The sequence below is a fragment of the Rissa tridactyla genome, chromosome 5 (assembly GCF_028500815.1).
Source record: "Rissa tridactyla isolate bRisTri1 chromosome 5, bRisTri1.patW.cur.20221130, whole genome shotgun sequence".
Classification (NCBI taxonomy): Eukaryota; Metazoa; Chordata; class Aves; order Charadriiformes; family Laridae; genus Rissa; species Rissa tridactyla.
The window spans coordinates 66,556,309-66,573,191 of NC_071470.1; the positions used below are offsets into that span (position 1 = coordinate 66,556,309).

Consider the following 16,883-nt stretch of genomic DNA (forward strand, 5'->3'; position numbering starts at 1 on the left):
GTATAAATCTTAATTTCAGAAATTTGAGAATATTGTCATTACATTTGTAAAACCTTGTACAGAAGATTTTTCACTATGTGCCTAGCTTTGGTGTCCATTGAGCTGAAATTAATTAAAAAAGGTGCATGAAGAAAAACAGATAGAAATAAAAAGTATATGTAGAGATGACTATTTTATATTACATGGCCCAATCCTGTATTTATTTTCTCCCTTTTTTGAAGTATTTATAAAGACCTAGTTGAAGACAGCTGTATTTTTTTGTTAAAATATTCAGTAGAATTGTGCCTTTTTGTCTGTATGTGAATAAATGCTGTACATTTTTGCAGTATCCTTGCCAGCAGTGTTTTAGAATTTGCAGCAGTTACTTTGGGTTTTTACAGAAACAGTTGACTGCAATGATCTGAACAACTTCCATGGTTAAAATAAGCATTTAATTTGGATTATTACAGGTATCAAAATGCACACTGCAGTTGCAAGAGATTTTTTATTTTTTTTTGAGGAACAGTACAGCGTCGTGTTACTGACAGCTGTGCCTACACCATCAACAGAAAATTGTATGCTTTTTTCCTTGAGATCTTCAAAAAGATGTTGCTTACCTCAAATCGCTTACATTTGTTGATATATGATGTCCTTCCAAAGTCCATAATCCTTACGTGTGAAGATTATGAGGTTTCTTACTTGTAGATCTTCAAGATAAGTAGGCTGAATTTACACGCGCGCTGTGAACTGCCTATAGGCAAGCAATGCTGACAGAGAACAGTTGCTGCTATAGCAGGAGCTCTAGGAGATGAGCTGTGAAGGGCGCAGTAGCTCCTTTCCTCTTCCTTCCTCTAAAGTCAAGATGCGGAAACATGGAACGGACTTGGGGCAGAGCAAGGAAAGGACAAGGTTGCGAAGGTATGTGTTTAGCAATATGTCTTGAAAACCAGCTGTGGGTAAATTGTCCTGCTATCAATCACATGCATTCAGTTGTGGGCAGTTGTGAGTGGCACCCCTTACAAAAACATATTTCAAAGACTGAAGATTAAAGGATGGCCCTCCTCCTAAGAGTTACTGGTACAAGCTCTTCAAGGTATGAATAAAAGCCTGAAAGAGGTTCTTGCAGCTGCTTCATAGATCTTGCTGACGGCAGCCTTTCTGAAAGGCACTGCAGTGCTGGGGTTACCTGAGTAAGGCTGGGGCAGAGCTGGGGGCAGCTCACAGTGATAGATCTTTCAAGATCTGGCCTTTGCCAGAAGGTACAGGGCTCTTGGGAAGACCCAAAATGAAACTCATACTACCTGAATACGCAGTTTCTGTCACCTGTTACATGAAAGTAACTGTCATCTAGAAACTCTTCTTAAATAAACGTAATCAAGAACAAAGTTTTACTCAATGGGAAGCATTAATATCGCACTAGGGAATCTCTTAAAAAACACTCAAAAACTGGTCTTGGTGTGGGAAAGGAAGGTAGGGGAAACAAAAAACTTTTCAATGGAAGAGTGATGAGAAATATATAGATACAAATGTAAAACAACCAAGAGAGATGGATGAAAAGCCTGCTGCTCAGTTCCATGAAACAATCTAGTATCATGAGGGAAAGAGCAAAACTTCCGTATCTAACCAGCAAGCCTCAAATTTTAATTGCCTCAGCAAGTGCCTTTCCTCTAAAGTCCATCTGTGAGCAATGTGCCAGCAGCCTCCTCTAGAAGCCAAACAGAAATGAAAGGGGGTGGTGGTAGGATGACGAGCTTAACTTGACCACATTTCCTTTTGTCCTTCAGACAGATGTATTTGGTCAGCTTTTAGCAGCTCAAAGGATTAGACAGACAGATGAAAGCAAATCTTTTTCTTTCCTACGTCATTTGCCATAATTGCTCTGCTTTCCCTTAACTTCATTATTAGGTGCTTGTGTCTGCAATTTATGTTCTGGCAAATAACCATTACACAACAGCTACACCACAAGTTGAAACAAATATACCCATAATTAAAAAGGGAACGAAGCAGGTGCCCTTCTGTGCCTCAAGGAACAAACAAACAAATACCTTTGCTCAGAAAACTTACAATGACTTGCCATTTTCAGCCAGGTTTCACTTCACAGCTAGAGCCTCCCTTGAAGGAGTGAATGGGATTAATAGCTCACACAAAATCTTCCAGGTGGTCTGTCATCATCTCAGATGTGCATTATGCAAATGAAAATAAGGTGCTTGGTACTTACCTCCCGCTGTATCATATACATGGTTGATCGATGAAAATCTCACCGCAACAGACGTTTGGAGCTTCTGGACAGTGTATCCATGTTGCTTTGAAAAAATCTTTGAAGTCTTTTAGCAAAATTAGAGATTGCAATGCATACAGGCATAGAACAAACTGAGACAGCACTAGTAAAGAAGTATGTACAACTGTAGGAAAGAGCGAGCAGAAATTTTTCATGAGGTTGCATCCATCCTGCAGGCTCTGCTTGAGCAGCCAGCTTTTCAGGAGGTGGCACAAACTCCTGTCACGTCCATGTGGTAATCAACCCAGGTCTGTCCTCTAAAATGCAAATACGGTGAAGATCTGAAGATCTGCTGCGACAGACATGTGGGTTTGTTAGTCCCAACCAACAGTTTTCATCAAGCATTGGAAAGCGTTATCCATCAACTGAAAGAGAAGTTATAAACCAGAATTTTCTCTTCACGTTTAAGAGGAAGGACAAGAAATTACGTGACGTAAATCCAAGATGGGGGAGCACTTCAAAATCTGTTAACACCTATCAGATGTTTCTAATACATGCTGAAAGAGAAAAGAGAGTTCAGCTCTAATTTTAGAATGATATAGGTGAAATTTCTTAACTGTCAAAGAAAAACATGTATGCAAGAGGATTCCCACATACTGGCATCTGTAGAATTCAAAGACATTCTTTCAAAACGCCTAAAAGCTGGATGACTTCACCAGCCTGGTGCAAACTGAAGCAGTAGAGAACTGAAGTTCCCAGACACATAGAAACCAAGAGAGCAGATCAACGGAAAAGCAAGGAACAATTGTAGAATAGTAACTGGGAAGAACAAGCACAGCTGAAGAAAGATGACAGTCCTTAGAAAGGAGCTGTATGAATAGAAATAGCAGCATTTTATTTATTAGCTGTTTCACAGGGGCATCAGAACAAACTGAACAGAATTCTTGAAACTGGAAGGCAAGGGGAGTGTTTCACAGCTATAACGCCTACTACAAAAACAGCAACTATTTGACGCTCATGATGTAATTAGTGTCTTACTACAATTCATAGAAGATCCTCAAAATGTTCCCAAGTTACTGCACTACAAAGAAAAACTAAAGGTATCGACTGTATGTGAGCAAAACTGTTCATGAATTTCAATATAATGTTATCTGTTCCTTGTACACAATCTTTTCATAGTTGGAGCTGGTGTTTTTTAAACCAAAAAAGACCAATAAGCCACAGCACTGTATCAGATTTTTCATCTGCTACATTAAAGGACTTTAATGACAACATTTTGCAGTCTTCTCCAATCTTTACTATACATACAGATAAAGTATCTTCATCCACCCCCTTTCTTACCTGAATAAAACAGAAAATATTTATCTAAGTTTTACAAGCCTTGCTACACATTTGGCTTCAATGCTCCAATATGAAGTTTCTCCAGCAATCTTCTTAACTCCAATGTGGTGGGAATGAACAATACATGTGTTTAAATATTTTCCAGATCCTTCAGGGAAGCAGCTTTTTTCTTCTGTGTTGTTATCAGGCTGAGCTGTGATTAAAAACAAGCAGATATTTTATTACATCATTTTTTGTAAGATCAAAGTATCAGGAGAACTTCAATATTGAAAATGTCACGAAGGAGAGGGAACAAGTACAGGTAAGTGGGAATTTGGGGTAAACAATTTACAGAATTTCTCTATAGATGACTATTGCTTTTGTCTTACTTTAGATAGCAAAGAATTCAAGATGGTGAAAGATTAAGTAGCAGGAGTAAACTTTGACATTGACATAGAATACACACATTTTAAACCTTTGCAGACATTATCCTGTATTTTTTATGTTTCTTACTGAATCACCATTATTTAATAATAAGCTAGGATTTATAGTCACTGAACTAACCACAATAAAAATGTAATTTCTAGACTCCCTAATAGTCCAGCTCTAGCTTATACTGAGTGTAATTTTACAAGTAAGCTGGAGAATGTAATGAGAATACACGATTCAGTCAAGTTGGAAAGTGGCCCTCAACCTACAGATTCAGTTACCATTCTGAATTGGAGGAAGCATGCACATGAACATCCAGTCTTCTGAGAGCTACAAGAGAATAAAGACCTTGTTTCTTCAGATTCAGAAGAATGGACATTCTTGTAGCAGTACAACAGGAGATTGCTTTTTTTTCACCTTTATTGGGAACAGCACTGCTATGTCCTTTTTTGGGGGGTGTGTGGAGAGGAGGGGCCTTGGAATGGAAATTCTTGAGTCGCTACAAGAAGCTGTGTCTAACAGCTGGCAGCAGTAAACTCTGCCAGGCCTGAAGAGGGCAAGGCAGTTCTGAAGACTTGTCAATAAGATCTGGACAACAATTCAGCAGCTAAACATCTTACCAAATCTTTTTACCTTTCAGAGGGAGACTGGTGAGGAACAGTTAGTTATCGATGTTTTTGGGAACAGCAAGACCTCTTCCTATATGGGCACTGAGGCCAGGAATTTACTCCCTTGAAAGGTGACGTGACCGTGTTTTTTAAGGGAAGATGATAGCACCTCAGAAGTATTAGAGCTGAACAGATCCATGTAACAAACAGGAGGTTAAAAAACCATAAATCACTCTTTCAGAGCAAATCTTCACCAGCTGGGCAGACCTTGTCATGACAGAAAGCATTTACAGCCAGGAAACACAGCTTCTGTTATGATAGCTTGGCAGCTACACCCATTTATTCACTGCTGTTGGGGAAAAAAAATGCCCTTTGTCCTAATTGGACAATTTAGATCAACAAAACATTTCCTCTCTGCAACTCACATGCGCTCACCCAGAGTAAAAAGCTGTAATTTGCAAATGGGTTTCCTAAATCACTGTAAAAAATTAGGAGGCAGAAAGACCACCCTTACTTATCAGAGACCAACTTGAGTAACAAATGTGCTTGGCAAGGAAGTGAACCCAGTGTGTAATCCCCCCATGGGATTTCCTTCAAGATGTATAGCTTGAATAGTATGTAAAAAAGAACGCTGGATGGGAAAAAAACCACCTACTGTCCAGCAGAGAAAATAGAGAATTATAGGTAGCATGGGGTTTAGACAACTAAAGCCCAAAGTTTCTCTCTCTGAAGAGAAGAAAACCTTTCCTCCCAATATCCCTCATGTCTAGAAATACTGAATAGTACTACTCAAAATTGGAACTGAGTTGTAAAAGAACTGGAAAAAGATAACATGTTTTTTGTTAGGTTCATACCTTTTGAGATGCTGTAGCTGCCCTCTGTTCTGCCTGGCTCAATCGCCTTTGAAGCCTATTGATGTATTCTCGATATTCCATCATTAATTTTTCATCCTGTGTAAATGAAATATCTCATTACAAATGCAAAGATTATTTTACTGGATCCATACATACTGTAGTGAAAAAGCTTCAAACACCAGGAGATTTAAGAAGTGGAACTGTTTACCGCTTGCAGTAAGACTGAAGACATACTGCTCACACATTATACAGAATTTCCAGCTCAAATATGACATCATATGACTTCTCCAATCAGAGTACTCTGCAGAGGAAGTTTTACTCATTTCACCATCTTGAAGTAAGATGCATAAAAGCTGACATTTTAATCCAGGTAACTTAATTTACAAATCTTACAATGTAAATGTTTCAGCTCTACTCAAAGGGAAAAAGAATATTCTAGCTAATACAAATGAGATGATAATCTTACTACAGATCTCCTCTATTCTCTTCATCAAAGGGTATGCATAAAGTCTTTCTTAACCGTCCTTTACTGACAGAAATCTATTCTCATATCATCCCCATTTCTCTCCTCTAAATAATACAGCGCTACGAAAAACAACACAGAAGGACTTATCCTAGACAGAACTGGATATTATCCCAGATTTATGAGGCTGACAGGATAGCTGTTTTCTAAAGTGGCCATTAATTATTGAACAATGCACATTCCAAAACAACCCTGCCCTTAATCTTTAATGGATAATGCTTTTATCCATATGCATATATGCACATACAGTGGCAATTCTACTGTACACATAGTATGCTGGGAATTTGATATCTCTGCATATGCCACATTATCCATAACACAATACCTGCTCCTTTTAGAGGTATGTGTGCATACGTAGGCATAAGTGACTTTAGAAATAGTTCTTGAGTTGTCTAAATTTGCTAAATTAGTAACCTTGAAAGATGATCTCCTTTACCTTCTCCTGTAATTTGAGAGTAAAGTTAATTTGTCTTCCTGCCATTTGAACAGTCAGCAGAAACAGTGGGGTTTTCCAGTTGTGACTACTCCTATCAAAAATCCTTAATTATTCTAAACCAGCAACATAACTCATCTAAATAGGTTTCTGTTACGATCTTAGCGTGCGTGCATCAGGTTATAACTGAAAGTGGTTGTTGTATCAGTCATTATCTTACCTCAGTTACCTTTTCATTTGCCATTTCCAGCTGAGAAATGAGCTCCTGGCTACGAAGTTTTTGTTGACTCAGCTCACTTCTATTAATCGGAAGAAAAGATGCTGATTAACATACAGTAGTGCATCAGCTATTGGAATATAATTTCATAGGTACTTTCTTGCATTGTAGGGGCTTATGGTGTATTTTTAGTTACAGCGTTGCTCTTAAAACACTGGTTTCAAAAGCATTACACAGCTACCACTTCTTCACAATGTGTATTCAGAACTATAACGGCAGGGGAATGAGATGCATTTGTTCGAATCAACACAACTTTGTCAAGAGCATTTAACATTTTACAGGGCTGTTTTTTTGCTGTTTATTGAATCTTATTTTGCAGATACATTATCAAATATGCTATAAATATAACCTGCATTTGCACAGTGCAATCAATTTTTAGATTAACATTCTAATTGGTGTCCCATAAGCAGACTTCAACATAGACATTTTTGAAGGTGCCCAGAAGTACCTAGCACCTGGTGAGACAGACAACAATGTAACACTTCAGGAGGAAAAGGAAAATGCCCCCTTATTCAAAGTGGTCTTTTTACTTTTATACACAATGAGTTTTAGTGATTCTGAATTTGTATAGTATTACAGTAATATCTGGGTTATGGTAGACATCTCTTGAGTTTGTGCTCAAAGGAAACAGTTCTTGCCTTCTGTCATCACAAGCCACTGAAGAAGAGGGATGATCAAAGATGGAAGAATCTCTGACCTCTGGTAATTTTAGCCAGAGAAAGGTGCAGAACTAAACGGGCTGCTCTAACCTCTGACCAGTCTCTACTCCACTAGCAACAGCCATCGCAAAAAATGTTGTGATCAAGATTCTCGCCACCAGTTTCACCACCTACGTTGAGGTTCAAACATATTTGTGAAAGAAGAATTTTCAAATCTATTCTCACTTTACCTTCCTTGCCCAAGTCGCAATACACTATGCTGAAATGCAATAACCTTCATGAGTATGTAGCATGCTGACAATGCTCAGAAATCTCATACTTAACTTTTAGGTGCTCTGGCTATTACCGAATGCTTGAACCTCAGACCTTCACCTTAAAAAGCCTCCGCTATATTTTAATGATGGCATTTAGTTCTCAACAATAATTTACTCTTTAAATTTTTTCAATGTATTTCATGACCTTTGACTGAAAACTGCTAAATGGCACTTTAAATACAAAGTTGCAATATATCTGTTAAAATAAGGCTGGTGGTTTCCACTCCCTTGTTCTGAACCAACCCCTTTAACCAGTCCCAGGCAGACATAAAAACAGATCAACATCTTTTGACTAGCTTCTAAAAAAATGAGAGTACATGGGCAGATATTTAAGCGATGCGAAACAGTTAAAATTATATATAGATTATACCTTTGTTACCACATGTGAACTATTTTATATAAAATAAGAATTAAAGATGGATTAAAATTGCAGGATCAAGATAGTATGTTAACACTGAACAGAATTATTGCAATTTGTCCTCTGTAATCAATAACAAGCTTCAAGATTAAGCACTTTCAATACAGGAGCCCTAATGAACAGCTGCTTTTTGATGGTTCAGTTTTTATAAACTGTTTCATTAGCAAAACAGAAACTTTATACAATTCCTGTCATATCTTTTCATATGTACCTTTTCAAAAGTAACTCCCTAGAAAACTATTCAAACAGTACTCCTTACCCACTTATGTTCAAGTTTAACTACACCAGTAGACAAGGCTTTGAAAATAAGGAAATTCTTGAACTCTGACACGGCATCTTTATTGTTACGTCATCTTGGAAGACTATCCAAATCGATTAATTTTCTAAATTAAAAATTCTGTAGTTACTGAAAACAGTCTGTCTCCTAGACTTGTACTGAGGTGTGGAATTAGCATTCTCAGCAGCACAGGCCATAAACAGAGTGTACATGCTCATATACAGCTGTATATCAAGAAATTATTTTCATAATTAGATCACACTGAACACGTATTTAAAGAAAACAGTTTAACCTTGTAAGCATAAGGAAACATGATGGCTACTGACCTAGACAGTTGATTCATTCTGATTGTTAACCCTCCCCCAAACACATATTATAAGATTTTAATATTAAAATTGAGCAGTAACCCCAACTGCTGAATAATCGAATCAGTCCCTGCTCCATATTGTCTTTGTTAAGTGAGTGGGAAACAAAAGGTGAGCTTTTAGCATTTTGGCAGATGGATGATAAATCTGCCAGCTGTAGCAAGTACGTTCTGCAAAGCTCTCATATGACAAATATAGCATGTGCCAGCTGTTTTTTCGGTTGAATTATACTATAATATGCTTCAGTTACTCTTAGTAATTATGAATTTTGTATACTGCCAGTACCTGCAGCTGTCTCTCATCCTGTTAATTTTTTTCTTTAATGAACATCTTAAAATAAGCAGCTATGGCTGCCAAACATTACAGAAGTGCAGCCAAGAATAATGTTTTAGAAACGGAGGAAACTTCTTCATCTCAAGATGCTGCGCAATTCACTCAACGTACTGTACAGGATGTAGGGAGAAGGAGAAGACAGTTCTGGCCAGCACTTCAGACACAGGCACTAAAAAAGGTCACTCTTCAGAAGCAGATTCTTAACTGCAAACTCCAAAACCCACACATGGCTGCTGATGAGTCAGGGACTCTAACTATGACACAGAAATGTTTCAGAAGCAGAAACTGCAACAAAGACACCCAAAATAGCTGCAATCAGATGACTTAAGCTAAGTATTTAAATTTAAAGACAATATGACAAGGATTCCCTTTTTGTAAGCACTGACAATTATAATTCAAGTGAATATTAAAAAAATGAAGCCATTCAGTATAGTTCAAATAAAATGGGTTTATGTTACAACAAATATTTCTGATTTTTTTCCCCGAGAAGTTGTATCTTACTACTAGCCAATAGCGGCAGATGGTTAAGATTATTAATTTACCAATTTGTTCATACTATGTATTAGTATTAAGTTTTACTACTTTTTTTATTAGTTAAAGAGTTAAGATTTTTAAAGCTCCTCAAATGCATTGTGACATGGAAGTAACTTCTAAAGTACTTACCCTCTTTATCATTTAAGCCAGCGTTTATGAATTGTCTCATGTACTGTTTTGTAGGTTCAGTTTATATTTCTAAAAAGAGAATAGGTTTGTATAGACCTATTACCACCCCTACGAAACTGTACCTTAAGGGAGCAATCATCCCCATGTCTAACAGGCCAAAGGAATATTCATAGTAAAGTTGAGAGAACGGTCAGTTTTCTCTAAAGTTTTCAAATTACAAGATTGACCTTTCTCCCATCTGCAGTTTTCAAGATCTCCTCCGCTGAAGGGCATTCTGTGGATAATTCAGTCATTTGATTGACTATGACATTTCGTTTACCAGCGTGCATCTTGTTCTGATCCCTGATCCAACCAGAATCATGTTGAACAAAAATGTGCTCTTGGTGTTGGCCACTGGTGAGGAGTCTGGTAAGGGTTTATGTATAACCACTGGTTATCTGACAAATTCTTTCTCAATTTACCCCAATTCTTTTCTTTATTCTTGGGATTAGAACATAAAAATGTATGAAAAATACTGATATGCCAATTAGAGGGATTAACCATCTATTACTACTTCTATTACGACCTCTTTTTTTTTTATTTATTTTTTTAACCTACTTAACGTAAGTGCAGACCAGTCAAGGTGGACTTTACAGAATGAATGAATAATCTGCCATTATTTTTTCAACTTGCATACAGTCTTTCACTTTATTTTCTTTTAGTAAACACCAGTAGATCTGACTACCCTGTTTTTGCTTAAATTCTGTTGTCAGAACTTCCTCTCTCACCCCTTCTCAATCTATGCTGTATTCTGTTATTACTGAAGTTTGTTTCTTTCCGATTTACAAATTTCCTAAATATTCCTTTAGTATTGCTGATCTCACTTTCTCTCCTGTCATTTATTCTTCTCAGCTTAAGTCTGAAGGACTATAGAGCTTTATACACAATGCCGTAAGGAAATAAGAACAGTCCTTCCCCCAGTTTATGGCCATAGGAACCGTTTTTCTAGATTACAGTACTCTAGTGAAAGCAAGAGCATTTAGAAAATACGTGTATGTATTCCCCATCTCTTTCAAAAGTAAATTCCTTCAACTGAAGACAAGAAACGTAAAAGAAGCTGGAAGCACTTGATACTATTATTTTAGCACAGCTGGCTAAGGCAGCTCACTGAAGTCCTTTGCTGTTTTGGGACATTCAAACTAACGGGGGATCTTGGATCACTGTGAAGTTGGAAGCCCTGTCAATCAGCAACAACATGGATTGCTTCTGTTTCTTACCAAATTCCACACAAATTTGTGGGGAAGGGACACTGAACACCAAAATAACTTTTTAAACATTAAATCTAATTCCGATTTGGTTATTTAGGTTACTTAAAACAATGTTCCAGATATAGGGTGAGAAAAAAATCAAAACAGAAAACTCAAGTAAGTGTCAGTTACTAAATTAATGAACATGTAATAGTTAAATAATTCACCAAGACTTAAAAGCTTTTTTTGTGTTATGAAACAAATTACCTTTAGAAATAAGTTTGCTAGTTTTATAAAATTTCAATACTTGTCTTCTTACTATTTTCCATTTAAACACGTATAAAGACAGTGAAAGATGACTTTTTGCCTCTCAGAAGTCACTTCATTCTACTGATTACTCCTGGTCAGAACTGAATCGGTGGTTCAGTCGCAGACCCTAGCAGAGATGCAGCTGTCAAAACGCAAGCCTGTTGAAACACAGCAAGTAACCAAACCAATTCAACTAAAATTAAGCGTTAATATGCATTTCCGTCTCAAAAGCCACATCTGTCCTTCGGTCTTGAGGTGGCCTGACCCAGCTGGCAGGTAAGCCCCCACCCAGTTGCTCACTTACTCCCCCCCAGAGGAATGGGGGCAAGAACCGGATGGGTATAGGGGTGAAAAAACCTCATGGGTCAAAAGAAAGGGAGTTTAATAAGTGAAGGGAAAAAAAAATTGCAAAAGCAATCACTCGTGACCAGTAGACCAATGCCCAGCCAGTATCCAAACAACAGCGACTTTGGAAGAACTTCCACCTAGTTTTATTGGTGAACGTGACATTACATGATACGGGAGATCCCTTGGGTCAGCTGAGGTCAGCTGTCCTGGCTGTGTCCCCTCCCAGCTTCTTGCCAACTGCCAGCCTGCTCATTGGGGCAGCAGAGGCAGGAACAGAGACGCCTTGACGCTGTATTAGCACTGTTCAGCAGCAGCTAAAGCATTGCTGTGTTATCAACACTATTTTGGTCATGAATCTAAAACACGGCACCATACAGGCTGCTATAAAGAAAATTAACTCCATCCCAGCCAAACCCAGTACAGGTCTTTACGAAGCATTAAATTCACCTTAACTTAAAATATAAAATTCCCCCAAACTTAATCTGAGGGTGATAGTTTTTGTATGTACTTATCAACACATATAAACAGATATAGATTAAATCAATTTTTTACATACATACACATTCTTAGAGAAAGAAACAACCTAAATTCAATTGAGAAGCCTTAGGACAATTCATCTTTAAATAAATATGAGTGCTACACCACTTTTTTTACAACCTTTAACAGTAATCATTTATTTGCATAGCTATTTTATAATTGTAAATATTTGCTGTCTACGTTCACTTCAGTAAATGTCATTAGAACTCAAAGTACATCTAAAATGGATGCAACCAAAAGTCAGCACAGCTTCGTTTCATAGTCTGCCAGATTAGGCGTTTTGCAGGAATAAAGAGAACAAACAATCAGCCATGAGTCGTTAGCCATGCTGCCAAGAGCAATGTTTTCATTTGGAGCGATGACCTATGTTGCAAGAGGCACTGACCTTCTTAGTTGCCTTCAAGATTGACTTTTGGCACAAGTATATTAAAGCAAAACTGGTTCCTTGCCCTCTTGCAAGGTAAAGGTGAGGTCTATTACCAGTAAATCCTTCTAAAAGCGTACAGCATCTTAAGATGCTTAGGGGGAAGAAAACTCTTCTCATAAATGAAGACTGTAAAATATTTTTATGAAGAAAATGGTGGAATTTAGTCTGTAAGTATTCAATGCATTGCCTACTGTTTCAGTGCTGTTTTTGAAATCCAAGTTCAGTTTTATAGGCAACAATTGCATGTTTAACTTTAACTGAGACCCACATGTCCGAGACAGCACAGAATAATATTCAGTAAAGTCTGAAAGTAAAGATTTATTTATCAAGATTTCTACCCTATCTACTAGATTCTCATATTAAAAAAAAAAAAAAACAAAACACAAAAACCCCACAAAACCACTCTGCTGTACTGTTCCAGGCTGCAAAATTTACTTTTCCTTCTTAATTTTTTTTAAAGTTAAAAATCCCCTAATGTTTGCTGATATTCCTTCTCTTCTTAGAAGTATTTATTTAATGTTTCCTTTATGTATATATGTATTACACCTCACAAACAAAACACTACAGGCTTAAAAGATGACAAATGAGCAGCACAGAATATGGGAAAATTAGCAGCTGGTGCTGGGAAGTTAGTAAAGAAGCCAAAATGTTTCAGACACCTTCATATGGAAAATGAAAGTAACAAGGAGAGAACTGAAAAACAGCAACAGATTGTGAATTTAAGGCAAAGGAATGGGAAACACCTACACTAACAAAAGGGACACTGACTCAATCCTTACGAGAGCTTCAACAGCAAACTTCTGGTGAAATGCAGTATCATCTGCTTTTATGTAAAATACCTCCCTAGTATAGATGGCTATGACTTTGTTAGGAAGTTTATAACTTCCTGAAAAACATTCACTTATAAAGCACATTACTATGCTGTAAGAGTAGTAATTTTTATTAAAAACTGAAATTCTGCTACATGTCACCAACACAATCTCTGGATTTGCTCATATATTTACATGAATCCGATACATCAAACAGTGACTTCATGAGTGACTTCATGAAGTGCCAAGGAATGTCTCAGACTGTCCTCAAAATATACTAAATAACCACCACACGCTGCTGAACTTGGAGAGCTCTCTATTTAAATCCAAAAAGATTAATATCTTCATAGCCGTGCTACCTAGTCAAGACAAGACGGAGTTTCTAAGGAAGATATTTAATTTTCGTTACGAGCTCACAGCTTAACTAAACCTCTTAAAACGACATAAAACTTAAAAATGTATGTACATAGGAAAGCTCGGTTAACATCGGCCTTTCACTTGGACCCTGCTGTAAGGCTTGGAGATACCATTTCCTGGTTTAGCCTCAAGAGGACTTTCAAACAGAGCCTTTCATTCAATAGATCCTGCTTACCCACCATCAGTCTATTATGTAGTGGTCTTGCTGATATTTCCACGATAAATGCATTTGCTCCCAGAGTTTTTTTTGCTTTTTAAATAATCAGCAACTTTATTTTAGTTCACAACGAAGCAAGAAGTGATTTGCTAGTCTGTACTTGCACTCAAAATACTTACTCAAAATGTTATTGTGATAAGATTAAAATAAATATGATAATTATTCATTTATAATATAAGCAAGGCCTTTGCATTGAATTAACTACTACTGTGTAACTCAGGAGCTAATTTTCATACCAGCTGCATTCTGCGCTATATAGCTAGGTATCTGGTAATGCATATAGCGTGAAAAATAAGTGGTCTTTCAATTTTCTAGATAATATTTATAGGTTTTATTATAGCCACTTGTCACTAATCTCAGAGCATCAAGGCACAAATTTAATTATGAAATTGCTTATGTCAGTTTAAATTACAACTTTCTAGCAGAGAACAAACTTGTTTCTATTGCCAGTTTCCTTGTCAAGGAGAGCAAGTGTCTGATAAAAACTTCTGTTTCTAGCTTACACAGGATGTAAAAGCATCACCTATGACATCATCTTAAAAAGTAACTGACTTTGCTTTTAGACTCGCACCAAAATATCTACTGAAGTCACAGAAAACCATGTGGACTTAGTGTAGACTTACAATTTTTAATGAGATGAAGGCTTTTTTTTCTATTCTGCTCATCAGCCAGTATTCTCTGATACAGGACGTTAAGTTATTGCAGGAGAGTTCCAGATAATGCCACATAGGCAGTCTCTCACATAAACAGGGACGTTTTCAAAATTTACTACCTATTTTTCATGCAGATGCACAAAGCAGACTTCCTCTCATGTCTGTTATATTTTCTATGTCAGCATTCTGCTGCAGATAAATAAGGTCTAAAGCTTTTGGTCCACTATAACAACATTTTAATACTTAACATTAAAGCATTAAGAAGGAAAGCAGCTGTTTCACAGACAACTTTAGATGTTTCGGAAGTCGGCAATTTTTCCCTTTTAATTGGAAGTTGCTGAACTACATTCAGGATCTGGTTATAAATCTAGATGCTCAACTGTGACGGATTCTGTAGTTTCATTTGCAGAAAATAAACTAAAAGTTTAACAGCTTATATTTACCTTAGCGTGAAACACTACAAAATGTTTTTCCTCTAGTTACTGCATTTACAAAAGATGTCAAAAAAGCCTTAGTAAGACCCAGCTAATTACCTACAGTGCAGCTACACCACTAAAATTGTCAGTGAATAAGCACAGCTCCCTGTGTCTCACAGATGTGCTCAACACTGGGATGACTTCTGAAACAAGACTTTTTGCCTTTTTAAAGATCTGTTCAGTAATTTTTGTAAAATGCAATGTATTTTAAGGCAAAATAAAGCCAGCCTATATCTGGACAGATAAGGTAAAAAACCTGAAATGGTTTACTTAGGAGAGGTAAAACTGCCCAGACTGATTATGTAGGACTTGTTTTTCTAGAAAAAAAATGGGCAAAAATGTTACCTCCAATTGGATTTAGTATGACTTTGAACTGCCTGATGAATTTAAACTGAACTAGTTATCATAGGTAACAATCCACTACTACTACAATGTGTTCTAAACACGCAGAAAAAGGAGCACTTGAAGAAACGAAAAGCAGATGAGTGAAGCTGCTAGTAAAACAGAAAGGTCATCAATAAATGTTCTATCAATCATTCTTGTATTTCAAGCAGGATGGAACTCAGAGCATTCCTCTGTTTGGGCAGACAATAGGTACAACTACTCATGACAGACACTGCGTCACTTTAAAGAGGAATGGAACAAGTTTCAAAGGGAAGCACTACTACATACAAGACTGCTATTTATGAAGTTCAGTGGAGGTCAAATTCACATACTTTTCTAAAAAAGATGGAAAACCAAGTTAGAGCAGTGACAGGGTAGATTTGTTGGAGGCAAGATTTCCAGGAAGTTATTTTCCTTGCTCGTGTTTAGAAAGTTGGGTTCTAATTCCACTCACACCACTGGCATTCTGACAACTAAGAAGTGTCAAGCTATGCTTACAAAAATCGTGACTCAAAAAATTGCATAGGATACTGGAAGTATTATGGTGCGAGCTGAGAATACGTAAAGCCATTATAACAATAAACCATGAAAAATCCAAAGATTACTCCAAAGGAAATAAAATCTAGAATTCACAGGTTTCAAATTTTAAGAGGGCGAAAATTTTGCTTCCTTGTTAACATGACAGTAAGCAACTTCTAAAATCAGTCTGAGTAAAGAATGAGTGCATCCCATGCTTTCAGTGACTAAAGTTAAAGGATCATTTCAAATTAACAGAATTGCATACCCTGAATTTTTCTTCCAAAAAACAATGAAAGCACTTCCTAAAAGATAATGATACATGCAACGTTTTATTCTTCTCTAACCATTTTAATTTTAAAGAAATGAGACTTATGAAATCAGTCTTCCTCGTCTAGAATTTACTGTATACCAGTCTGTCAATCTCCTCCAACTTTAAACCAATTTTGAAGAGGGAGAGATCTTGAGGGCAAACTTGTAAGAAGTTCTATAAAAATATCAGGGTAATTTAATCTCCAATTTATAGTCTGCTTGATCTAGCAGAGTTTCCTGAGCTTAAAAAAAAAAAAATCAAATAAAGGATGAGGCAAACATATATCTTTGCCTCAGTTGAGAGAAAGGCCATTTAAAACTTGGCCTCCACGGAGCAGCCAGCTGACTAACCAGAGTGAGCGAGCGAGTGTGTGTCAGCTCACAACTAGCCACAGTTTGGCTGTTACTTGCCAGCCAAACATAAGACACATGAGGAAGCTGAGGTGGAGGAAGGCAATACCAGAAAAGGAAAGACACTACAAATCCACTGTGCACAGATCAATTCATTTACATTTTAACACTGTGCAATGTGTCTACACGCTGAAAAGGAAAACCAAGATGAACATAGATGCCGTATCTGCT

General features: G+C 37.1%; 1 protein-coding gene across 2 annotated transcripts in view; it reads right to left on the reverse strand.

Moving 5' to 3' along the window:
- Positions 1 to 3,593: 3,593 nt before the first annotated feature.
- SCLT1 (sodium channel and clathrin linker 1) overlaps positions 3,594 to 16,883 on the reverse strand; it is a 46,327-nt gene continuing 33,037 nt past the window's right edge. The window contains exons 19-21 of one of the 2 annotated variants that reach the window (XM_054202638.1): positions 6,585 to 6,663; positions 5,409 to 5,504; positions 3,594 to 3,731 (exon numbers count right to left, since the gene is read on the reverse strand). In XM_054202638.1, coding sequence (XP_054058613.1) covers positions 3,669 to 3,731; positions 5,409 to 5,504; positions 6,585 to 6,663 — 238 coding nt within the window. In that variant the 3' untranslated portion in view covers positions 3,594 to 3,668. Of the gene's footprint in view, positions 3,732 to 5,408; positions 5,505 to 6,584; positions 6,664 to 11,258; positions 11,364 to 16,883 lie in introns of those variants that run through there. The other variant, XM_054202640.1, reaches the window with a different exon arrangement.